Source organism: Arachis hypogaea, chromosome 3, assembly GCF_003086295.3.
Source record: "Arachis hypogaea cultivar Tifrunner chromosome 3, arahy.Tifrunner.gnm2.J5K5, whole genome shotgun sequence".
In the NCBI taxonomy this organism is placed as follows: Eukaryota; Viridiplantae; Streptophyta; class Magnoliopsida; order Fabales; family Fabaceae; genus Arachis; species Arachis hypogaea.
The window spans coordinates 14,578,303-14,604,822 of NC_092038.1; the positions used below are offsets into that span (position 1 = coordinate 14,578,303).

Here is a 26,520-nt window from a genome sequence, read left to right on the forward strand (position 1 = left end):
TTGATTCCATAAATAGGAAGGAGAAGAGAATAGAGAAGCCTACCACTATAGTTGTAACATCAACTGTGACTATAGGTAAAGCGATGAGAACATGTTCAGGTATAGGCCGGGCTGGTGCCGATACTCTAAGGACTCCTCAAAATCCTATGATGGGTTCTAGAATGGGTATAGATATGGGCATGGGAATAGAAATGAAGAATGGCCCTAGTGCTGGAATGGGGATGGGAGGCTACGGAGGAATTAATCTATCAATGGGCATGGGAATGGGCATGGGGATGGGTATGGGGCAAGGAGTCTAAATACAACCCCTATAAAAATGCGTCCCGGGTCTAATATGCCAGGTAACTATAATAAACCCATGATGAGTCCGGGTAGTTATGCCCAACAGCTATATAGTGGCTACTAGTAAGTTATGACGAACTTCAAGTCTAGAAAGCATGATGAGATATAGTCAGTTGGTTGCTTTGTTACAAGTTGAGAGATGAAATGTCTAAGTGTCAATGCTGCTAGTGGTCCACATGGTAACATGAATTTTATAGGAGTGTATCTTCAACTATAATTTCATGGGCATAGGCTCAAGGTTGGTTTACGGTGTTGTTTGTTTTGATTTGAGGTGTTGTTCAAATGGTTATTAGATCCATTTCTTGGAAGCACATGTTATTGCAACTTGAATGGCTGATCCTTAGAAAGCTAGTCTTGTTGAAAGGGATATAGAGCAAGTTTGAAATCACTTGTTCTTCATTTTTTGGGCTTTGGTTTTTTCGGGAGCTATAATGAATGTAGCTGCTGTTAGATTCTAGTATCACATTTTATTGAAATATATGATTCATTAGTGCGCCATTGTTATTTTGTTACAGATTTATGGAACTTTGAGGGAGCAAGTTAAATGGGTGTTATGGATATTTCACAAGGGGATTAGAGTTTGTCTGGAGAGTCCTTGGTAAAGCGGCGCCGTTTTAGTGTCGGAAAACTATTATGTCATGTTTTCAAAAGCTACATGCCACGTGGGTTCTCACAACAGCTAGGTTAGCGCCACAAGAACCACGTCAGACTTTTCTGTCAGGTTCAACGAAATCACTTTTGTGAGAAAATAAATTTGTTCACATTTTAAAAAGGCCACGAACATAAATATATTTTCCAATTTTTAAAAAAAAATATCCAAAAAAAAAAGTTAGGAACCTATTTATGCTTTACTCTAAATATATTAATAGATTTTCTCACTTTATGAATTTCTCCTGTGGAGTAGTTTTCCCACGGCGCTGGAGTTCTCGGTTTGGGCCATGGGTCAAACAGAAATAAACTTCACTCCTCCCCGAGTACGAGTAAAGCACTACTGAAGTAGTACTGATTACTGAAATTCGCTCTCCTTCTGAAACCCTAGCACTACCTGTTTCCTTCATTGTTTCGTTTTCCTCTCATCGGTTACTCTAACAAAAAAACAAAATACCCCCAACAACTTCTGCACCGTGTTTTCCTCCCTCCGCCGCCAGCCGCCATCCGCCACTTATCCCAGCTCTCGCCATCGCGTCACCGCTGTGCTGCCACTCCTCAGCCTCGAGGGTCTTCCGACCAATTAGAAACCTGTGCTGGTCTGCTGCGCTCCGAGGATCAGCACCAATAATAAATCGGTCAGCGAAGGTACATCTTTTAAGATTACTGTGGAGATCTGAGAAATAATTTGTTGTTCTTGTTGTTTCACCATTTGTCTCATTGTAGGCACGGGTATTTCGATCCGCAAGAATGGGTTCCCGAAAGGGTGACAACCCTCACTTCGGTGACGGTGCCAGTCCTGGGTTTGCTTCCTCATTCGTTAGTTTTTTTCTTTCCCCCTTTTTTCTTTTATAAGTTTTCTTATCTTGTCTCTAATTTCCATTGATGCAGGAAAATCTTTATCGGAGGTCTAGCCAAAGACACCACTTTGGGTGTGAAACCCCTCCCTTTGTTTTTTATTTATCTTTTATTTTTTTTTATTTCATTGGTACTGATGTTCTTGATATGATTTGATAGATACTTTTGTTAAGTACTTCGAGAAGTACGGAGAGATAATGGACTCGGTTATCATGAAGGATCGGCATACCGGTAAACCCAGGGGTTTTGGTTTCATCACCTATGCGGATCCATCTGTTGTGGACCAGGTCATCCAGGAGAACCATGTTATCAATGGCAAACAGGTGAGTATTATTCTTAGGGTTTAGGGTTTAGGGTTTAGGGTTTAGGGTTTAGGGTTTAGGCTACTTTGGTGGAAAATTTTGTTTTTTGGTTTCCTTAATGCTTTATATAAGAATACATTTGTTTTTCTAGTAAATTTAGGGCTATTGTTGTACAAATTGACACAGCGATGTAGAAAAGAAGTCTATCGGCAAATCAATATGGTTGGGGATTTTGAGAGATCTCATCAGAATATAGTGTTTTATCTGTTTTTGTGTATCTAATTTTTGCTTTTAATTATTATAGTATTGTAGTATGCTTTAGAGATTGTAATATGTTGTCTTGCATGGCTTGAGATACTTATAATGAATGATTACTTCTGCTTTTACCAGGTTGAGATCAAGAGGACTATTCCTAAGGGTTCATCACAAGCTAATGACTTCAAAACAAAGAAGATTTTTGTTGGTGGTATTTCAACATCGGTCACTGAAGGTTTGCTATGCTGGCACTTTTGCTCCTTTCATGCCGTATTGTTTGATGAGATGTGAGGAAACGGGTAAAGTGTTAAAGTTGGTGTAACCACCTTTGGATAATTGAGATTCACTTGCAGCTGTAGTCATTGATCCAATGGTTATTAAACTCACTTTATCACTCTACAAGTTTCCTTACTTTGGAGGATAGAAACCGCAGTTTAATTTATTATTATATTTTTTGTGGATATTTTGATTCAATCTGCTTATGTGTCTTTCCTTTGTTGTACAAATTTCAGATGAGTTTAAGAACTTTTTCTTGAAGTATGGGAAAGTTGTGGAACATGAGATTATACGTGATCACACTACTAAACGTTCCCGGGGTTTTGGCTTTATAGTTTTTGACAGTGAAAAAGTTGTTGACAATATGTTAGCAGATGGGAATATGATTGATATGTCTGGTACTCAGGTGAGTTATCATTGGTGGTTTAGGGTGTTTGATGATGTATTTGAAACCAGCAAAGCCAATATCATGTATAAATTAGTGATCAAAGTTGAAGGATGTCATTGTGAAACATATAACAATGGAGTTCGTGCCTGTTACTTCCCATCATTGAGCAATTTAATGTTTTTCTTTGTTCATTATGTTATTTTTATTCTGCTTATGTTATAAGTGGATGTACTACAGGTTTATTATTTCTCCTCCCAGGGTATAAAATCGTATTCTTCTTATCAAGGAGCCTAGGTTGACTCACTTCTTTGTTGTAGGTTGAGATCAAGAAGGCTGAACCAAAGAAATCCTCAAACTCAGCTTCTCTTCCTCCATTTGCTAGTGACTCTAGGGCACTTCCTTACTATGATGGTTTTGGTGGATTTGGTGATTCTTTTGGAAGTTTTGGAAATAGCAGTTTTGATCCTGCTTCTTATAGATCACTTGGAGGTTTTGGTGGTAGGCTTAGCAGTTATGGTGGATATGGCAGTGGAGATGATTTTGGTGGTAGTTTTGGAGGGTCTGGTGGTGGTATTGGTGGTGGCTATGCAGGCTATCGTGGAGAATCATCGTTTGGTTACTCTAGTCGCTATGGTTCCTTCATGGGGGGCCTTGGTGATGGTTATGGTGGGAGTGGTTTAGGTGCTTATGGACGAGGTGGTGGGTCCTATGGAAGCTATGGGGGTGTGGCTACTGGCGGAAGTTATGAACCAAGATCTGGTACTGGTTATGGTGGGGCTGGAGGACCTTATGGTAGTAGGGGAGGTTATGGTGGCAGTAGCCGCTACCATCCTTATGCAAGATAGATTATTATTAAGCTTTGTCATAGAAGCTGCATGCAGGTTTAAGCATTTTCTAGAAACAAGGCACTCATGGCAGGTGGCCACGTTTTAGAAGTCAGACGAACCACTAGCATGTCTGTATTAATGAGTTGCTTAGACAGCCGAAGGTAGAACGCCATCAATCTAGAGCTTGTGCTCATCATCAATCTAGAGTTACCCTTCAGTTGTCATCCTAGAAGATGTTAGGCAGGCACACTATGACTTTATTTCGTAATCAGATTGTTGCATGTTAGACTGTGCCACATTTCTAGAATAGAGATTTAATTAGAAGCAGAGTGGAGTGGTGTGAATCTGTATTATTGTAGGTTATACTTATTAGTCTATTGTTTGGAATAGTACCTCTTGATCTATCCTTTAGTTGCATGTTAAGCCTGTGTTGAAGATGTTGGTTATGCTGCAGTTGCTATTTAGTTATATATTAAGATTATATTTATGTTATAGTTCAGTTTCAGCAGGATTTGTTAGTTGATTGTCTTGAAGTAATGAGATATTTGCACGTAGCAATTTTGGATGCCCTTCAAGTTTAGATATGAAATTCTTATCATTGTTCAGGACCGACCATTAGTCACCCTGCTCCCGTCATGAAGGTGAATTTATTAGATTATAGAATTTGGTTTATTGTCAATTATAATAGATATTTTGACCTCATGTTTCCATGTATGTAGCTAATGATTCATAACCTGCTAAAATGTAGAGATTCAAACCTAGTCTTCTGTAATATCATTACTTCGTTAGTTCATAGAGTGCATAAATTAAATCAAGCCCTTTTAGTTTACCATATGTATGGTTATGGACAAGGGGTGGTGCAACAATGGCTATCGTTCCAGATTTCTACTTGTCTTTCATCTTATCAGCCATGGGTTCTTTAATATATTGATCATTTTAATGCTATAGTTTATGACAGCGAGTTCCGTACTGTTCAACGCTTTATTTTAATGCACCTTATGTGAATTGATGTTTAGCGATTTAAGTAGCAAGTTTATTAGAAAGATTTCCAGGTTGTCTATGTATTTTTATAACAGCACGATTCAATCTAGGATTGTTATGATGTAGAACGAATTATTGGTGTCCCAATATTTTGAATTGCCAATTATAATGTTTTCTTGTTTACTTTCCAATTTTGCTTTACTAATAGGTTTAGAATTTATGGTATAGGTTTAGGGTCTAAGGTATAGTAACGGAACATTTATTCAGTTAATACCCGAGATATTGTGGTATAAGGATGATTTTGTGGTGGATAATTGTGTTAATGTTTGATTACATTGTGAAAAAAATTGATTATTTTGGTGATTATTTTGTTGGAAAAATGTGTTAACATGTATAAGTATAGAGATGAGATTGACTTTTGGAATTTTGGTATTCATACAGCATATTTGTAATAAAAATAATAGATTCAAATCTTCAAATGATATACGAACATTCATAAATGTTAAATTGTAGCAAAATCATTTTGAATACTAGAGAATTAAATGTCACAAGTGTGTTAAGTCGTTTTGTATTTTCTTTTAAGACGTGCATGTGAAAAGTTATTTTTCTATTTTTATAAATACGTTTTGCTAAATACTTTGTTTTCTTTTGAGTTGTGCTTGTTAAGTTATTTTTCGATTTTATAAAGAATTTTGACTAAACTATTTTCTATTAAGTCAGTTTTTCAGTTTTTTAATATTTTTAGAAGCGTTTTGTTTTTTTAACTTTTTAAGTGTTTCTAAAATGAATTTTGGCCTTCATTTATTGATATAACTGAAAGGTTGATGTCAATAAGTCAACAGAGTAACTACTTCGGAATCCCCTTAGATTTGTGGCTGGAGTGCTGGACCTCAACTAACTATCAACCTTGGTAAATCATCACAATATGAATGGATTGATGAATTCATATCCTTGTGTGGGTGGCTGTGGAGTTAGAGAAATCAAGAAGTATTTACCACTATTAGTTAATGGATTCCTGTATACATAAGACAGCATTCGAACTCTCAATATTAGATTAGTGATCTAATTGATTGGTTTCAATTTAGTCTAACTAATACAAAAGTTTTGCATAACCTAAATAGTAACCAATTTTGTACAACAAATTATTCGAGCTACAATCTTTTTTTATGATAGTATTTAATAGTACTGTTACATTATGAAGTAATTTTGCATCACTTTCTTTTTTCTCTCCGCCCCTTCTTTCTTTCACTTCTCTTTTTCTTCTTCCAGATGCCTTATTTATTTATTTTTTTTCCTTGATTTTATTTTCATTTCTTCTATCCCTCAATTACAAATTCTTCTTTTGTTCTGTTCAAATTTAGAAGAACCTTAGGAATAGTTTCATGGATTCTACCATAAAAAAATAGACAATAACAAACCTCTTGTTACTTAAAATTTTAGGCTTCATCTGATTTATTACGTACTGGTGTTTTATGCCACATGCTTGAACCTAAAATCCAGAACAAGAGCGGTTGAAAAGAGAATTAAGATGGGAGGTTCTATATATTATGGGAGGTGCTGCATGAAATGATACTTCAATTTATAATGGCATAAAGCAATGGAGAACATTTAAACCGGATAACCTGAAACCAAAACCGAAGTCATTGTTCGGTTGTTCCACTCAAATTAGTAGGATTGTTGTAGAATTGCACGTGTCAAACTAACTCGGGTTAATCAAGTGATTAGCTTATTTATTCATTTAAACAAGTTTGGAGGTTTGAATCCACCATATATATATACAACACCTCATTAGTTAATAGCAAACCCTTCCGTAATAAATTAGTTATTAACCTGCCGAATTAGGGGATACCCTAACCAAACAAAAGAAAAAATTGCACATGCCATATTACTACCGAACTGCTAGTGTTCCCTCCACTTCTTCCATGGTTGACCCCTAGTCTTGACTTTTGATCTCCACCTTGCTATGGAACTCTATATTTTAGTAGGGTAAATGTCTTATAATTTGAAGTATTTACAGGATTATCAAAGAATCAGATAAGAATGTTTATGACAAAACTAAATCAAAAGTATCAGCAAGATAGTAACTAGATTCCCAAATATGTGCTACCATTAGGAGTAAAATGGGAATAAGCATAATTGTTCATTATTCATTCCTTACACCAGAATATGACCTCCATCACGATTATTTAATGGTGATTTGAACTGTACAATAAAGTCACTATACTGAGTTTTAAAAGAAATTACAGAAACGTGAAAATGACAAAATAAAAAAGAAAAAGAAAGAAAAAGAAAGTCTGCTATAAAATTAATGCTCCAACACTAGTGGCACAATGGAGTAAAAGAATGTACAAGAATAATCTATTTTCTCTTCTTGACTGCAATACTAGGAAAAATGAGAATTTAGAAACTAATGTGTGGCATCTTTGGAAGGAAGATCATGGTTAGTCCGAGTGAGCGTTAAGTTTCCTTCGCGTTCATTCGACTCGATAAGCATCAACACGACTTCGCGCATCGAAGGCCTCTCTGAAGGAGACATGCTTGTGCAAAGCAGAGCAATCTTCAGAACAGTCAGCATGTGATTCACAGTGATTTGTTCTTCAAGATCAATGCGATTGTCGAGTATTCCCTGCGTCAACACGTTGTTGTGGCTCCGAATATGGGTTCTAACCCATGTCACAAGATCACCACCTTGCTCCAATGGTTGAACCGGTGCTCTACCTGTTAGCAGTTCCAAGAGCACAACGCCATAGCTATAAATGTCACACTTTTCTGTTACCTTCATGGTGTATGCATATTCTGCATGAACGGATAAAAATTATTAATTCACAAACCATTAGTTGAGAAGTGCAAATTAATCAAAGTTCTGTCTCATAAGCTAACGAATTAAAAAAAAAAAAACAAAAACAACTACCAATACAAAAAGCAAGCAAACGTGAGAGACTAAGAGACGCAACTGCTATGGCAAAGAAATTAGGTAAGATTCATTTCTTTATTATAATTATTTATAGGAATCAGACTTTTGTAAAACCTACTCAAATTCTACCCAACCAACCATATGACCAAAATCCAAACCTATAAATCTGGTATAATTTGCTCCTGCTAAAACAGTAAACTTGGACAACTTTTATTTATTTATTTATTTATTTTTGGATAAAGAAACTTAGGAATAATTTTGATCTATCAAAGTTTAAAAGTTACCAAGGGTCAGATTAATGTTCAAAAAATCTTTAAAGGATCTTAATTTACCTATCTATGCACTACTGATCATAAAACAGACAAAGCAATTAACAATAATTTAGCAAAAATAAACAACCATAATAATAAGTCCAGGCACTAAAAGGCCAAGTTGAAAAAGATAACATGACATTCTGAAGTTGATATTATCAGGATTGTTAAACTTTCAAAAGTGGTAATAAGTCTTGAGAAGTTTGAGCCATAGACTCAACTTTTAGACTCTTTACATATAATTAAAAGCTAAATATGTATATCTTTGTAAAACAAACCGAAATAACTATGTGTATATCAAAAACAGTCATTAACGTAGAATACATATTGAAATACAAAATACACATTAAAAATAAATTAAACTCTATATGTATTTATACACAAATATATGATGAATAATTTTTAGTATGCTTTTAGCATTTTTGACCAAAATATTATATTGTAATAGATATTAATCAATTTTAACTTTATAACAAAGTCGATGAAAGAAACACTACAAATACATAACTAAAAATATTACTCAAAATTAGCCTAGAAAACTAAAAATATTTAACAAGTGACTAAAAGAAATAATTTTGAATGCAAAACCAGGTATAAATCTTGGCTTGCACATCACTTCCAAAATCAAGAGTCTACGGGTTTACTAAAGGAAAAATGTTCACAGGCCGATACTTTTATTAATATTAACTGACACTAACATTTTATTTTTAGTAGAAAAATATTTTTTATTGGCCAAGTGTTGACAAAAATAATAAACTTTGTTGATCATGCGGTATTGCTAGTAAACTAAGTAGAGAAAAAATGTATCCAAACAAGATACAAAGCAAAAAGAAGTTATGCTTCCATTAGTTAAGTATAGTAATTAAAAAAAGAAAAGGAAAGAGGAGCTTACCAGGAGCAATATAGCCATAAGATCCAGCAACTGCAGACATGGATTTTGATTGTGGCATGTCAATCACTTTGGCTAACCCAAAGTCACCAACATGAGCCTCAAAATTTTCATCAAGAAGAATGTTATTAGATTTTATATCCCGGTGAATAATCTTTGGCTTGCAATCATGGTGCAAGTAGGCAAGACCCTCAGCAGCACCAAGAGCAATCATGAACCGAATTGGCCACTCCAAATTGGTAGCAGAACCATGCAACACTTCACCTAAGCTTCCCCTCTCCATGTACTCATAAAGCAGCAGATTGGAGCCTTGGTGATAGCAGAATCCATAAAGCTTCACAATGTTTCTATGCCGAATCTTCCCTAGTGTCAGTATCTCAGCTCTAAAACTATTCTCAATGTTGTTCCCTTCCCTGTTTGATGCTAACTTCTTAACTGCAATCGTCTTCCCGGACTTCATCACCGCTTTGTAAACCGTCCCACAGGCTCCCCTGCCAATCACATAGCTCTCATGAAACCTTTTCGTTGCCTCAACAAGATCCTGGAATGTGAAGCCGTCCTTCGGAGGAAAATAGATATCCGAATCAAGGCAGGGAGATTCCGTGTCTCTCAAGGAACTCGTGGAATTGAACGGCCATCTCATAACATATAAAATAACTAAAATTAAGATGAGAGAAACGCTGCCCACGGTGGCTGCAGCGATCATGACTATTTTAGCACGGCGAGAATCGTCATGTCTAACCGGAGGAAAACCACGAGAAGACAGATCGGAGTTGCATTCATTGAGAGGTCTACCGCAGAGGTCGTTGTTACCACCAAGAAAACTGCTTGCAGCCATATTTTGGAAGATCTTATCTGAAGGTATTGGTCCAGAGAGGTTGTTGTATGAGAAATTGCATCCCAGCAAGCTCGAAAGCTGGTCGAATGAGCTTGGAATTTCGCCATCCAAATGATTGTTATTGAGATAGATATACTCAAGCATATTGAGATTACCGAGCTGAGATGGTATTCTCCCAGAAAGATTATTGTAACTGAGATCCATTCCAATCTGCAAGGTCGAGAGGCGACCAAGCTGAGCCGGAATTTCGTCGGAAAACAAATTGCCATCCATTTGCAGCCAGTTCAAATGAGATAGATTACCTATTTCTTCAGGGATTTTTCCAGAGAGTTCATTGCCAGAGAGTTTGAGAATCTCCAAATGTTCAAGTGTTCCTATGTTGTTCGGCAAGGAACCAATAAACTTGTTGTTACTGAGATCCAGCCTTTGCAGCTTCTGGCACCTAAAGATTTCGGATGGGATTGTTCCAGTGAAGTGGTTTGATGAAACATTGAAGGTCACCAGCTGAGAAAGATTTCCAATTTCCTTAGGTAACTCCAGTGTGAAGTAATTGTTTGCTATGTGTAGTCTTTGTAATTTACTGCAGTTCGCGATCACAGGAGGAATCGGACCACTGAACTTGTTTTCGTTCAACTCGATGGCGATGAAGTTTGGCAGTTTGCAGAGTTCTGAAGGGAAGCCACCTGTAAGCATGTTTCCAACTACAAGCATCTGCGCTAATGACTTGCACTTGAGTATCCCTCTTGGTATGTTTCCATAAAACCGGTTGGATTGAAGGTTCAACAACATCAAATGAGAATTCCAGCATAGATGAGGAGGTATTGTTCCTGTCAAATTGTTATCAGAGAAATCAACCACCCAAAGAGGACTATGAAGTCCAAGTTCTTGAGGGATAACACCACTCAACTTGTTGTCAAAGAGCTGCAACTGGGACATATTAGTCAAGTATTGAAATCCTGAAGGAATCGAGCCAGTAAGGCCATTCATGGACAGGTCGAGCCTTGACAGATTCCTCAAGCTACTGAGCTCATCCGGTATGACACCAATTAAATGGTTCTCGAAAAGAAAGAGCAAGCGCAGGTCACGGATTTTGCTCAGCTCGGATGGGATGTACCCTACTAGAGAGTTCTCTGAGAAATCAATTTCCCTAGCAGAAGAAAGGTTCCCAATTTCCCTTGGAATGGTTCCATTCAGATTGTTTTTGTATAGATACAAAAACTTCAATGACTTGAGGTTCCCAATCTCTGGAGGTATAGGTCCAACAAGATCATTCCAATACAAAGCAAGAATCTCAAGATTGGTTAAATTCCCAATCTCTTTGGGAATAGGCCCTGATAACTGATTGTCCCATAGAATCAATTCTGTTAAATTCTGAAGCATCCCAATCTCACTTGGAAGCTCCCCTGATATATCATTTTGCGCAAGACCGAGATACATCAAGCTTGCGCACCCACTTATTTCCTTTGGCAGTGAACCGGTAATGTTATTTGCCCCGGCTCTGAAAGTCACAAGATTCTTGAGCTTCCCAATGGTACTAGGCAAGGGACCAACAAGAAAATTGCTATAGGCTACCAATTCAACCAATGAAGACAAGTTCCCAAACTCATCTGAAAAAACACCATTGAGTTTGTTGTTGCATATGTTCAAGCTTCTCAAACGAGACAAATTCCCCAGTTCATCAGGAATTGGTCCCTGAAATTGGTTATTGTTCAAGTAAAGATACTCCAAATTCAAGCAATCGCCAATTTCCTTTGGTATTTTTCCACTCAACTTATTGTGAGAAAGATTGAGATAAGTTAGGTGAGTCAAACCTCCAATGCTACTACCATTTAAAATTCCAGAAAGACCCATTGAACTCAAATCAAGGGACATGACAACTGGACTTTTACTATTATTATATTCATAATAAGAGCAATTTACGCCTAACCATTCACATGGAGTTTCATCAGCAGGGTTCCAATTCCGCAAAAGATTATTCTTATCATGGAAACCATTCTTGAGGTCTAGGAGGATTTGCCCCTCTGCGTTCAACCCTTCGGCCGTGCAAAGAATCAGAGATAAAAATAATAGTAAGAGTACAATCACAGAATACCCTTTTGACATCTTAATTTTTGAGACCTGTCACACCAAAAAATGAAATAAACCATTACATAAAACAAAATCAAACAATCACCTTTTGTTTTTGTTATGAATCAAACTCATGCATCACTCAACTTGTTGTAAGAAACTGGAACCATATTAATAATAATAAAGTAACACATACCTTTCAAAAGTGTAGCATCACTCATCAAAGAAGGGATAATAACAAAAGCAGCAAGCACTAAACTTGTGATGCAAAGTGAGAACAACCATTGAGTTTATGAATCTCTAGGCCAAAAATAGGATATACTGTACCCACCCACTGGCCTTTTTAGCATTAAAAAGTGGCAGATCTTTGATCTGTAACAGAATAAATAAACACTCAAGAAATGAAAGGAAGAGATGCACACCATGTTCAATCATCAATCATCATCAGAAACTGAATATTCTGGGCACTGTGTGCAAGTTGTGTTGTTGGGGAGAGTGCGTAGTGAAAAGGAAATAATGAATAAGTGATGATGAGAATGAAGGGATCGTTTTTGAGGTTGAAGCTTTAATGGCCGACAAAGCATGCTTTCATCCTTTCTCTTATTTGGTCATTCTCCGTTGTCCCTAAAACCACACCAAAAGGTTATGGCTACTGGTTTTTTATTTTGTCGTTGTTGCCTTTATTTAACTTTCTATGTTTTGATGGCACCTTTTTTTTCTCTCTCTTTCTTTCAAGTGCTGGGAAAGGAAGAAGAAAGTGTGATGCGGCAGAGAAAAAAGAGAAATAGAGGCTTTAAGTTTGTTTTTGAGTTTTTTAAATGTTTTTTAAGTTTGTTTTGGTTGTGATTGGAAGGTTATTGTTGGTGGTGCTTGGTAGGTAAGTAGGCGCTGAAATAGATGTAGATGTAGCTGTACTGGTATATACTACACACAAGTCATAATAACTCAGATACAATACTCACTTCCTTTTTTCTACGCGTAACAGATTCGTTCAATCCACGCTGTTTCCGCCACGTGAACTTTGAGTAAATCTTCAAACTCCTTTCACTTTTTTTCAATTGTTTAAGAAAAAATATAAGTAAATAATTTTTATGTAATCAATTTTAAATAATTATAATTAATATTTATTAATTTTGTATTTTAAAAAAAATAAATTTAAATAATTAATGACAATGAATTAATATGAAGTGTAATTTAAAAATATTTATTAATTTATTATTGGTTAGACCTCTATTAATTGGCCATGAATTTCTTATTCCAATATTTTTGTAGGAGTATCATTAACCTTCATAAAAATAATTATAAAATATACATCATTTTTTTTTGAAAAGTTACTAATTATATTTTGATCCCTCCAATTATTGGTTTTTTAACTTTGTCCCCTTTCCCTTTTTTTGGGTACGAGAAACTGAGAGAGACTAGAGTTCTTAGAGAGCATCAACGAGATTGAAGAAATCTCCTTCCGAAATAGAGTGCGGATTGGAAAACCCTAACTCTGCCCTCCCCTTTCTTTTTGATTTCAGATACAGAGGCATTTAGAGAAGAGAAGCAGCTAGGGTTTTCATCCAAGTTCAATCCCTGCCATTCTCATCCTCTTCCTCTGCTGCAAATTTCGTACGCCTCCGCCGCTGCCGCGCCCTGCTTCCGCCGCCGCGCCCTGCTTCTTTTCATTCTCACATTAGAAGCATTCACAGAAGAAAAAGTCCGCTAGGATTTTCATACAATTTTAATTCCTGCATTTCTCTCTTCTTCTTCCTCTGCTGCACATCTCACTAGCATATTCTCGCTACCGCAATACGCCGCAACCTGCGACTGCCGCCGCGCAGCCTGCCGCCACCGCGCAAGACAACGCCGCCGCATATTCTAGACAGCTTATGTAGGTAGTTCCATCCAACTTGATCACATCTCAGGGTAAAGACTGCAATTTTGTAACTTTTAATTTGATTCCATATTCCAGACAGCTTATACTGTCTAAAGTCTTCGATATTTCTTTATGCCTATGCAGATCTTGCATTCTTTTATATTAAAAGCAAAGTTTTTGAAAGAAGTTAGTTGATATTTAAAAACATTGCAACTTTTTCATGTGAGCTTGTTAGAAAATGCTACGTGATTTCACATAATTTTGTGCTCAACAAACTCAAGGTTACCATGTGAAATTCTTAGTGTTTGTTCAGCTTTTGTTCTTGTTTTCTGTTTCTGCTTTCAGTTTTTAGGACTCTAGGAAGAAATGGTAAAACATGAAACGAAAACAGAAAACACCATCTTGATAAATAGTGTATAGTTTCTGCTGAGTGAGTGGTGAAAATGTTGCTTGACAAATGGTTTTTATCCCAAATGAAAAACTACTTGTTCATCATGCATGATCTTGTTAACTAAAATAAATATTTCTAATTGTGTTCTCTCTGTTCTCCTACTTATAACTACAGGATAAGCCAGCTTTCATATTCTGTGTCGAAGACAGAGCACTCTTCTGTAAGGATTATGACGAACCAATTCATTTAGCTAGCAACCTTTCTGCGAACCACCAGCGGTTTCTCACTATTGGAATCCGGGTGGCTTTGTGTATGGTGTTGAAGGTACCTGTTACATAACAATCAAACTAATATATCAAACTAATATATATATATATATATATATATATATATATATATATATATATATATATATATATATATATATATATATATATATATATTTCTTTTTTCAATTTGTTTAATATTGTCTTATGACACTACTGTTTTGTATTTGTTTTGTCCTGCTTCTTTTATATTATATGTTGCTATTCTATCTCTACCTTTTTAGGTTTGCAATCTTTACAAGTAATTTGAGTGTATTTTTATGGAATTAAATTAAGTAAAAAAAATTAAAAAAGAAGCAAGATAATAGCAATCTTTACAAGTAATTCACCTTCTCCTTGCATCGCATCATTGAGTTTCTTTACAGCAGCAATTCTTTGATCCGACAAAATAGCTTTGTATACAATGCCTCCTACACCCCTTCCAATCTCTTGGCTGAATCCTTTTGTCGCCTTTTTAGCTCAAAATAGCTAAATTTTCTGAATCCCACTGTTGCAAGATAATGGCCATGTGGATCTATGCTAGAATTTTGCTGGCTCTTGATTAAGAACAAAACTACAAAGACGCAAGCCATTTTAAGAACTCCAATTTCAGTGGCAAAACACAAAAGGAAGCTCACAAATTGGCTTACATGCTTTTTCTGTTTTTACTCTTCTAGTTCCACCATTAGATTTTGGATTCATGTTTCTTCATTTTTCCCCTTAATACAATAAATGAAACTCGTGTCCAATTCCATGATTCCTAAGATTGACACTATTGGATTGATTTTAATTTTAAAAGATTGTGATTTGTGATGGCTGGTACTCGGTGTGCGGACAATATCAAGTTTAATGGTTCTACTTCTACTGTTACTATTTGGTCTCTATTTTACTAAATTATTTGTTCTTATCATGTTTGGCAATTTATATATAAACTTTAGTTTCATTTTGAATTGTGCATTGGTGTTTAGAAAGTTATGGGTGTGGAATTTTCTCATGAAGGGGTTAATAGCGAGCATATATCATATGATCAGTATGAGCAGGAGGAAGAAAAACATGAGGAAGTTGACGTAGATTATATGGATGAGGACGACACAAATGTGGAACCAATGTTCGATTATCACGGCTTCGATGAAGGGTATAACATTGACTCACTCGAAGACATTGAGATGATTGAATTTTGGAACATCAGGGATGAAGATGTATGTCATTTTCACTTTTCTGATGTCGACATTGCATTTGAGTTCTACAATAGATATGCAAGGGTAAGAGGCTTTAGTGCTCGAAAGAACAGGACTAGGAAGAGTCGTGCGGGCGTACTTAAGTTGAAGAATTTTGTATGTCATTGCGAAGGATTTAGACCGCAAAATAATTATGGCATTGGAAACTCTAAGAGAAAACCTACTCTCGAGACAAGGTGTGGCTGCAGTGCAATGATGGAGATTTGTCTAGATGCACCTAGTGGTTGTTGGTTTATTTCTTATTTTTCTGATGAGCACAATCATCCGCTTCTGGATCCTCGGTTGACTAGATTGCTTCGTGGGCATAGATTCATGTTTGAGGCTGATATTGGCCACATGATTAACATGAAAAAGGGTGGGATTAGTGTTGGGCAAATATATCGGGCATTAGCAAATTAGGCAGGTGGCTACGAGTATCTCTCTTTCACGCAAAGGGACATGTACAATAAAATAGCAAAGTAGAGGTGCCAATTACCCGGTGATGCATATGCAACTTTGAAGTATCTAGAAGAACAAGCAACAAATGACCCTTTTCTCTATTTTAATCATCACATGGATGTCGATAGTACTTTGCGCAATTTATTCTGGTGCGATGGTCTCAGTAGGGCAGATTACTCATTATTCGGCAATGTGCTGGCTTTTGATGCTACCTATAAGAGGAATAAATATATGTGTCCATTGGTCGTATTTTCTGGTGTCAATCATCACAATCAAACAATTATCTTTGCTGCTGCTTTAATTTGCGATGAGGAAAAAGACACTTCTAGGTGGTTGCTACAACAACTGAAGGTGGCAATGAATGGGAAAGCACATGTTTCGGTTATCACGGATGGTGATTTATCAATGAAGTTTGCCATTGAAAAAGAGTTTTCTAATGCACATCATAGATTATGTGCAAGGTATCTAATTCGCAATGCAACAAGTAACATTGGCAAGCCCCAGTTTACCTCCATGTCTAAAAAGTGTATGCTAGGTGACTATGAAATTGATGTATTTCGTCAAAAGTGGTTTGAAATGGTTGAGGAATTTGGTGTCGAAAACAAGAATTGGGTCCTAGATATGTATAAAAAGAGACATTCATGGGCAACTGCACATATAAGAGGGAAGTTTTTTGTTGGTTTTCGGACTACTTCTCGGTGCGAGGGATTAAACTCAATCATTGCAAAGTATGTAAATTCAAGGTACAATCTAGTTGAGTTTATTCAACACTTTAATCGATGTTTCGACCATATAAGGTGGAAAGAGGTCCAGGCTGACCTCGCATCTGTGAATGAGAGATTGATAAACCACTATTTTATGGTTTATCTTATGCTTAATTGATTGGATTTTATCAATCTTTCATACATTTATTCATATGATTTGCATGTTTTACAATTCCTTCCCAGAATCTGTTCTATGATTGAAAACATGCTTCTTTGGCTTTTATTTTCTTTTATTTAATCCTCTCTTATTACTATTAGATGCCTTGATATGTGTGTTAAGTGATTTCAGGGATTACAGGGCAAGAATGGCTTAGAGGATGGAAAGGAAGCATGCAAAAGTGGAAGAAATACAAGAAGTTGAAGAAACTGCAAAGCTGTCAGCCTGACCCTCTCGCACTAAAACCACCATAACTTGAGCTACAGAGGTCCAAATGATGCGGTTCCACTTGCGTTGGAAATTTAACGTCCGGGGCTCCGATTTGATATATAATTTGCTATAGTGGCCCTAGAGATAGGCGTCGCGAACGCGTCATCTATGCGGACGCATCGCATCTGCAAAAATCAGCGTGGCAGAATTCGCAAACAGCGAATCCTGGGATATTTCCGGCCCAGTTTCAAGCCCAGAAAACACATATTAAAGGCTGCAAAGTGAAGGAATGAAAGAGGGACTTCAGATCAGATCATATTTCACTTTTCATATTTTAGATGTAGTTTTTAGAGAGAGAGGTTCTCTTCTCTCTCTTAGGATTAGAATTAGGATTAGGATTTTTAGAAATTAGGGATTTCATCTTCTTCATCACAGGTTCAATGTTCTTATTTATTTATTTTCTCTTTTATTTGTCTATGAACTTTTCCATGTTATATTTGATATTTCTATTTAATATAATTTGAGGCATTTTCAGATTTATGATTGCTTTATTCTATTTATGATGTCTTCAATTTAATTTAGAATTTTTCCTTTTGGCTTGGGTTAAATAATTGGTAACTCTTGAATTATCAAATAAAGCAGTGGTTGAAATTGGCAGATCGCTCTAAAGCTAGTCTTCCCACAGGGATTGACTAGGACTTGAGGATCAAACTAATTATTTCACTTGACTTTCCTTTGCTTTAACAAAGGTTAACTAAGTGGGATTAAAATCCAATTCTCATCACAATTGATAAGGATAGGACTTCCAGTTCTAATACCTTGCCAAAAGTTTTATTAGTTATTAATTTATTAATTCTGTAATCTATTTCTCTTGCTTGAAACCTTTTTCAACCCCAAACACTGTTTTTCCATAACCAATAATAAGAACATACCTCCCTGCAATTCCTTGAGAAGACGACCCGAGGTTTAAATACTCGGTTATCAATTTTAAAGGGGCTTGTTACTTGTGACAACCAAAAATGTTTGTATGAAAGAACTTTTGTTGGTTTAGAAGCTATGCTTGCAACGAGAATTTATTCTGAATTCTAGACCACGCAAAAGTTCTCTCTTCAAAATGGCGCCGTTGCTGGAAAATTGCAAACGTGTGCCTTATTATTGGTTATTGTAATTATTTTTCAAAAAAAATAATAAAAAAATAAAAATAAAAAAATAATAATAAAAATAAAAAATATTTTTCTTTTACTTGTTTATTTGTTTTCTCTCTTCCCTCTTATTTCTGATATCTACTATGAATTCTCACCCCTCTGGCTTCAAGTTTGATTCCAATGTTATTGTTAGGAATGAACACTATAATGAGAATAGGAATATGCATCAAGGTCAAAGCAATCAAAGATGGACAGAGCCAAGAGGATCTGATCAACCCTTTAGGCAACAACACCTTCCAAGATATCATGAACAAAGACTATTCTGCAATGCATACCAAAATGATAGATATCCTTAACATGACTTTGGACCACCATACTCACAAGCCTCTTTCCACCAAACACCCCTATATGACCCTAATCCCTATCCACCACACCAACCACCCTACGAGCCATACTTAGAACCACCACCTCAATATTCACCATCTCCATATTCTTATCAAGGTGAACCACCTTCCTACCATGAACCCTTTCTCCCAACAAATGAACCCTCCTATCCACCCCAAACCTCTATGGAGAAAGCATTTGCCGATCTAAACTCTACTATACAAGCTCTCGTCACCCAAATCGGACCACCAAATACCTTCAATATTCAACCCTCAAGCTCCAATGCACTTCCATCTTAACCACATAATGATCCACCTATCCCATCACCATCATCCATGGAAGAACACCTACATCTATCAATCCAAGAGCAAGATGATCCCAATTATGCTATTGATATGGAACAAGAGAGAGAGGATCGTCTTCACAAACCCATACTTCATAAGGAGCTAGAGGAGGCACTAAAGGTGAAGGTAGAAGAGACCCTTGAAGGTGAAGGAGTAATTGAAGGGAGTTGTCATGGAAAGGTAGTCATCAAGGAGGAACAAGAGTCAAGGGATCATTTCAAGGAAACAGTAGATCAATTTCATGCAACCCTTCATCAATTGGAGCAAGCAATAAATCAATTACCTTCCAAACGTTCGGACACTCAAGAAACTCCCATGGATTTATGTGGATAATCTAATGAAGAACGTAACATGAAGGAGACACTAGAGACTCCAGTGGACAATAAGGAGCATGACTTTGCACTGGAACAAGTGGAGAAAGCCATAATAGTTGCAGAGGAAGAAGTGGTTGAAGATTTAGGAGATGCAGAACCTCCACGGGAACCTCAAGTCACAGAACCCTCTTCTAAGGAGTTTGAATTTATTGTTGAGGAGGGTGTACAACCTCCAAGGCATATCATGGTTGAAGACTTGGAAGAGGTTGATCAAGAGATGGAGATTCAAGAAGAAAAAGCACAACCTCCCATACCCTTGGTGAACAATGAAGAAGAGATTAAATTGGAAGAAATTCACCAAAAGGAAGAGGTTGATATTGAAGATTACAAAGAGGTAAAAGATGTCGAAGAAGAGCACAAGGGAGTGGAGCTTGCACGTTCATTAGAAACACCTCCCCCTAAGTTGCCATCATCCTTCACAACATTCAAGTGGGTAAAATTCGTATCCCTTAGCTTTCTAATTCCACTTGAATATGGGCTACTGGAGATGGATGGCCAACTTAGAGGTCTCTGTGGCATTAAGAGTAAGAAGAAGATGGTCAGTGATAAGATTTATCCTGCAAGGTTCAACATGGTTGTGTGCTCAACATTTAAACGCAAAGGTTGGTGTAGAGCTCAACTGAATGGGTCTAGGAAGTTGCCTGGCTACTTCAGTGAGAATTCAGACTGTTTGCCACCCGGCTGGAACAATATTGCTCAACAAGAAGACGGGTGCAAAAGCAAGATTTGGGACCTCGGAATTCAATCTAGAAATCACCACTCTTGGGGCCTTGTCACTTGCTTTAACTTGCTTGAAGGCTTTCTGCGCCTTGTTTGGGACCCCGGAGGCTACTGGAACTCCAAACATTGGTGGAGATTTCTGGATGAGTTCAAGCACAAGCCGCCATAACAGGAAGCTCCTCAATTGTCCAACTTAAGGTCTTTAACTAAAAGTGCTAGGTGGGAGACAATCCACCATGGTATGATCGTTCCTTTTTCAGTTTTCATTTTAGTTTATTTTGTTTGTTTTCGAGTTTTGATTGAACCTGGAATCATGCATACTTGCATAGCATTCATATTTAGCATTGCATTCTGCATACTGCATTAAAAAAAAATATACGCACGCGACGCAGCATTGACGCGGCGATGGGTAGAAAAAGAATTGAACAGAGAGTCACGCGAGAGCGTGGCTGGAGGCGCGCCTTTAGCATAATTTGACCCCACGCGACCGCGTCATGTGGAACTTTGGCCTCCCACGTGACCGCGTCACCCACGCGGCCGCGTGCCATGAAAATCGACGTCAAAAAGGTGCATGGCTGAAAGTTGTGCTGGAATTGAACTGGACTCGTGCTAGAAGCCCAAGCCCTCCTACGCGAACGCGTGCCCCACGCGGCCGCGTCGTCTTTCAAAAATGACAATCCACGCGATCGCGTCATCCACGTGACCGCGTCACCCAGATTTTTGGCAAAATGCAATTCAAACAGAGAGTTGTATGAATGCGATGCTGCACTCGTGCCACTAGCACAAATCAAGTGACGCGATCGCTTGACCCACGCGTCCGCGTCGCCTGACCTTATTGCGCACCACGCGGCCGCGTCACCCACGCGACCGCGTCGCCAGCATCGCACACCTTAACCTAATATGCCAAAATATTTTATCTTTTCTTCCCCAATCCTAATTTTTCCTCCCTCATTTCTTACTTACTTCTTCTTCCTTTCTTTCACTTCTCATTCTTGTTTTCTTTCATTTTATTTAATTTATTTGCATACTTTCATTCATTGCATTATTTTCATTGGTGTTAGAAATTTATTTGGGTCATTATTTTCTATATTTTTGTAAATTGTTTGACAATTATATATTACTTTTTAAAGGACTACTTGCATGTTCAATTTAATGCATTTAATAACTTATTTACCATGCATGCTAAGTGTTTGTGAAAATGCCCGTATGGCATTATACATTATTTTTCAGTATCTTCTATCCTTCTGCTCTAATGCCTGCTTTTCACAAAACCCTTTCCAATATTTTATTAATTGAATATAATTATCAATACAAACATTATTGTTAGTTTCTCATGACTAATAATACATTATGGCTTTTAATGCTTGATTTATGCTACTCATGCCTTTGCCAGCATGCCAATAAACATCTTGCATCTAAATGCCTCAATTTATCATGCCCTATATTTCCATTGATGAACTGATTACATGGAATCGCGACCATGTCTTTCATTCACTATTCTCCTTACTTGGCATGATTGTTACTCGTACCACCCTACTCTTTGCTCTATCCCTTTGACTTCATGTCCCTTTCTCTTCTCCCTTTTCAGGATGGCCACTAGGACGGGTAAAGAGAAAGCTTCTACAACGAGCAACAGCTGAGGAATCACAACCCCTGCCACTTGCATATCTTTGCATGCACCGAGGATGGTGCAATCTTTAAGTGTGGGGAGGTCGATACCGATCTCCACGGGTTAGATAGTCCCTTCTCAACACCAATGTTAATTTGTTAATTGTTGCATTTGCATGTTTGTTTGATTTTATGCATTTAGTCACTACTTGGTTGAAGTAATATTTTCTTTTTCAAGAAATTTTTATAGTATTTCACTAATTTAAATTGAAAATTTTTTGTTAAATTTGTTTGAAGTTGTATTTGGAACATGGTTTTTGAGTCAAAGAACACACAACCTGTGAGATTTTGAGCTTATTTATATGGTTACATTATGTAACCATGATATTTTATTCTTGTGTGTTTTCTTCTCTATAATTGCAATCTTTGCTTTGTTCCATTCTATATGTCCGTTATTTAGTGTATTTATATACCTACATATGATTGAGGCCATTGTTTAAATTCCTCACTTATTCCAAATTGGCCTACCTTTTACACCACCCTTGTTAGCCCCCTTGAGCTTTTTAAATCACCTCTTGTTCTATAACCACATTACTAGCCTTAAGCAGAAAAACAAATTAAAAATCCCAAGTGAATCTTTGGTTAGCTTAAGATAGAAATTATGCATCAACTAAGTGTGGGGAAACTGTGGGAACATGGGTTAATAAGGGAATGTATCATGTTTCTAATTTATTTGAATATTTGGAATTTGAAAACCTACTCATGAAAAAACTAAAATAGAAAAATAATGGAAAATCCATGTGCATTGATAAGTTATGTTTGCTTTTATGATTCAAAAAAAATATTCAATAAAGAAGCAAACAAATAAGGGGACAGAATTACCCCAATGTCAAGTTGAAAGATCAATGCACATGTGATAAAAGTAAAAAAATCAATAATTTGGTACATGAGTATGAGAATCATACAAAAGTAGGAATTATGGGAGGCTAAGTATAATTTTAAAATTTGTATGGAGTATGTATTTGTTAGGTGAGATCTTAGACTACTCAAGGATTCACTTTACTAGCTCACTTAGCCTTATATATACCTTTACCTTCACCTTAGCCCCATTACAACCTTGAAAAAAACCTCATGATATTTGCATTGGTACATTAAATATTGTTGATTGGTTAGGTAAAGATAAAGTTTAGAAAGCATGATTAGAGAAAAATAGAGTGATTGACCCTAGACACTTGAAAGATTAGAGTGATATACACTACCAGTGAGGGTTCAATGCTTGATTCTATGTTCCCTGCTTTCATTAGCTATCTTCTTACAAGTTTACTTGCTTTTTATTCTGTGATTTGAATTAGTGGAATTTAATTCATATTTGTCTTGAAGAACTTATTTATTTTTAACCAAGTAGGTAGAAACATTTTGCATTTAGTTGCATTCATAGGTTGCATCTCATACATTCTATCATTCTTCTTCATCTCTTTATAGTTTCTCTTGAGCTTAGCATGAGGACATGCTAATATTTAAGTGTGGGGAGGTTGATAAACCACTATTTTATGGTTTATCTTGTGCTTAATTGAGTGAATTTTATCAATCTTTCATACATTTATTCATATGATTTGCATGTTTTACAATTCCTTCCCAGAATTTGTTCTATGATTGAAAACATGCTTCTTTGGCTTTTATTTTCTTTTATTTAATCCTCTCTTATTACCATTAGATGCCTTCATATGTGTTTTAAGTGATTTCAGGGATTACAGGGCAAGAATGGCTTAGAGAATGGAAAGGAAGCATGCAAAAGTGGAAGGAATACAAGAAGTTGAAGAAACTGCAAAACTGTCAGCCTGACCCTCTCGCACTAAAACCACCATAACTTGAGCTACAGAGGTCTAAATGATGCGGTTTTACTTGCGTTGGAAAGTTAACGTCCGGGGCTTCGATTTGATATATAATTTGCCATAGTGGCCGTATAGATAGGCGTCGCGAACCCGTCATCTACGCGGACGCATCGCATCTGCGAAAATCAGCGTGGCAGAATTTGCAAACAGCGAATCCTGGGATATTTCCGGCCCAGTTTCAAGCCCAGAAAACACATATTAAAGGCTGCAAAGTGGAGGAATGAAAGGGGGACTTCAGATCAGATCATATTTCACTTTTCATATTTTAGATGTAGTTTTTAGAGAGAGATGTTCTCTCCTCTCTCTTAGGATTAGAATTAGGATTAGGATTTTTAGAAATTAGGGATTTCATCTTCTTCATCACAGGTTCAATGTTCTTATTTATTTATTTTCTCTTTTATTTGTCTATGAACTTTTCCATGTTACATTTGATATTTCTATTTAATATAATTTGAGGTATTTTCAGATTTATGATTGCTTTATTCTATTTATGATGTCTTCAATTTAATTTAGAATTTTCCCTTTTGACTTGGGTTAAATAATTGGTAACTCTTGAATTATCAAATAAAGCAGTGGTTGAAATTGGCAGATCGCTCTAAAGCTAGTCTTTCCCACAGGGATTGACTAGGACTTGAGGATCAAACTAATTATTTCACTTGACTTTCCTTTGCTTTAACAAAGGTTAACTAAGTGGGATTAAAATCCAAGTCTCATCACAATTGATAAGGATAGGACTTCCAGTTCTAATACCTTGCCAAAAGTTTTATTAGTTATTAATTTATTAATTCTGTAATCTATTTCTCTTGCTTGAAACCTTTTTCAACCCCAAACACTGTTTTTCCATAACCAATAATAAGAACATACCTCCCTGCAATTCCTTGAGAAGACGACCCGAGGTATAAATACTCGGTTATCAATTTTAAAGGGGTTTGTTATTTGTGACAACCAAAACGTTTGTATGAAAGGACTTTTGTTGGTTTAGAAGCTATGCTTGCAACGGAAATTTATTCTGAATTCTAGACCACGCAAAAGTTCTCTCTTCAGAGACCCAGTATGCAAGCCTGTTTTCAACAGTTAGAGAGGAGTGTTGTCAATGTTTACACCCTATCAATATTTTATATGTTCCAACCAATCCTTGTACGGGCTGCATCATTGAAGGTAATAAATATGAAGCAAACTGGCTCTTATGTGATTTACTCTGTCGGTTTGGACCGAACGCCAAATGAGATGTGACGTGTATTCTGTTTGTGACATTGAGAGGGAATTCAATTGTTCATGTATGAGAATGGAATCATTTGGCATACCTTGTGAACACATAGTTTGTGTCTTGGTGCATGAAGATATAGAAGAGTTGCCAAGGTCATTAGTCTTGCCTCAGTGGACCAAGACTGCCAAAGTAGGTTTGCAAAATACGATCGGATTTTATTGGGATTCTTTGATGCTTAGTCAATACGGTTGTTTGATTGATTGGTTTAGACAACTAGCCAACTTTTCTTGTCAAGATAATGAGAGATTTATCTTTACACGGAAAATGGCTATGAATTTGTTAAAACAATTTAAGGAGGAAGATGCTGCACAAAAAGAGTTGATCAATGATGCAGATAGTGTAAGAGATGATGTGCAAGTGGATGCTTCTGGAGTTGGGCTTCCAACCAATGATCTCGGACATAGCTTGCCAAGGGACCCAAGAAAATGTAGGACAAAAGGGGGGATTCGCAGTCCAATAAAAGAAAATATCGATGTGGACAGTGTGGCATGGAGGGCCACAATCGAACAACTTATCGTGTTCGTCGTGTCTTTTCACAGTTAGAAGGTCGTAGAAATGACACATTTGGTAATAACTTGGATGATCACATGAACATTGAAGATGATTCACTAGTAAGTATTTTTGTGATTGGTGTAATTTTTAATTTATTTTTGTTATATTTAATCTTATTGGAATCTAATTTTTGCGATGGTTGTTGTTGTTCGTGTTTATGACTAAAGGTTGAGGTTTGTAATCTTGTTATAGCTTGATGCTAATTTAGGTGTAATTTTTAATTCATTTTGAATTGTAATTTTGTGATTTGAGTCATCAATGACTATTATTATATTTCTTTCATTTATTTAGGTTTTCTTGGATGTTGTAAAGAGTGTTAACATACTTGTCAATAGCAATGGACAAATAATTACATCTGACATTGTTGGGCTCTGAAGATGAGGACATATTTGAGTTTGTTTTTGGCTCTTAAGATATTGATTAAGATTGGTTACTGGTGAAGTAGGTATACGTTAGCAATATGGCGTTGCCACAATTTGAGAAAGGCAAATGGTTGAATCAGTTAACAATTGAAGTATGTTATTTTCTTTTGTTACTAATTATCCATGCTTTGATTGCTTCATTCATACAATACTTTTAATGCTTTCTTAGGAACAGGTGTTAAACCTTACACCAGTAGATATTTTTAACGTTGATCCAAAAACTTTACTCATGTGATCCTACTTTTAGAGTTGCAATTGATTTCAGATAGAGACTTTACACACAGAAGTTTCTGTATACCTAACCATACCTCTTCGCAAGTAAGATTGTTGTGTCGAATAAAAGTGAGCCAAAACATAATTTGCAGCTAATTGAGTTCGTGTGCACCTCAGAGACTGAGTAGGGAGTAAAAGCCTAGCTCTTCTAATTTATACATTAGATAAAGATAATTACTTAATTTTTATTTTGATTGTAAAATTGTAAAACTTTAATAAAATTATATTTGTTCCAAAACTATACATAAGTGCCCTCTTGAGTAGTGCATGACAGTATGA

At 36.5% G+C, this 26,520-nt stretch overlaps 3 protein-coding genes across 4 annotated transcripts; 2 read left to right on the forward strand and 1 right to left on the reverse strand.

Annotated features, from left to right (window-relative positions):
* Positions 1-1,210: 1,210 nt before the first annotated feature.
* On the forward strand, positions 1,211-4,388 carry LOC112789630 (uncharacterized). Its single transcript, XM_025831595.3, has 7 exons — positions 1,211-1,638; positions 1,717-1,793; positions 1,882-1,922; positions 2,008-2,171; positions 2,541-2,640; positions 2,918-3,087; positions 3,387-4,388. Exons 2-7 carry the CDS (start codon positions 1,741-1,743, stop codon positions 3,912-3,914), a joined length of 1,056 nt encoding a protein of 351 aa, XP_025687380.1. The 5' UTR covers positions 1,211-1,638; positions 1,717-1,740; the 3' UTR covers positions 3,915-4,388.
* Positions 4,389-6,962: 2,574 nt separating this feature from the next.
* LOC112789631 (uncharacterized) lies at positions 6,963-12,838 on the reverse strand. Of its 2 annotated transcripts, none has more exons than XM_025831597.3 (3): positions 12,093-12,838; positions 8,995-11,947; positions 6,963-7,673 (listed from the first exon to the last, which is right to left on the reverse strand). In XM_025831597.3, exons 2-3 carry the CDS (start codon positions 11,930-11,932, stop codon positions 7,285-7,287), a joined length of 3,327 nt encoding a protein of 1,108 aa, XP_025687382.1. In that variant the 5' UTR covers positions 11,933-11,947; positions 12,093-12,838; the 3' UTR covers positions 6,963-7,284. The 2 variants fall into 2 exon arrangements, with proteins under 2 accessions (XP_025687382.1, XP_025687381.1); XM_025831596.3 differs by having other exon boundaries at positions 12,319-12,809.
* A 3,405-nt stretch (positions 12,839-16,243) lies between these two features.
* Positions 16,244-25,173, forward strand: LOC140183221 (protein FAR-RED IMPAIRED RESPONSE 1-like). The gene is made up of 2 exons (XM_072231247.1): positions 16,244-16,872; positions 25,068-25,173. Exons 1-2 carry the CDS (start codon positions 16,244-16,246, stop codon positions 25,171-25,173), a joined length of 735 nt encoding a protein of 244 aa, XP_072087348.1.
* The last annotated feature ends 1,347 nt before the right edge of the window (positions 25,174-26,520 follow it).

Bases quoted from the DNA above. Each gene is read 5' to 3' on its own strand.
- LOC112789630 (XM_025831595.3), top strand. From the start codon at position 1,741: ATGGGTTCCCGAAAGGGTGACAACCCTCACTTCGGTGACGGTGCCAGT. The intron at 1,794-1,881 runs GTTTGCTTCCTC...CCATTGATGCAG, and splicing joins GGTGACGGTGCCAGTCCTGG to GAAAATCTTTATCGGAGGTC. The intron at 2,172-2,540 runs GTGAGTATTATT...TGCTTTTACCAG, and splicing joins ATGTTATCAATGGCAAACAG to GTTGAGATCAAGAGGACTAT.
- LOC112789631 (XM_025831596.3), bottom strand. The intron at 7,674-8,994 runs GTAAGCTCCTCT...CCGTTCATGCAG, and splicing joins TTATGGCTATATTGCTCCTG to AATATGCATACACCATGAAG.
- LOC140183221 (XM_072231247.1), top strand. From the start codon at position 16,244: ATGGATGTCGATAGTACTTTGCGCAATTTATTCTGGTGCGATGGTCTC. The intron at 16,873-25,067 runs GTACAATCTAGT...TGGTGCATGAAG, and splicing joins GCAAAGTATGTAAATTCAAG to ATATAGAAGAGTTGCCAAGG.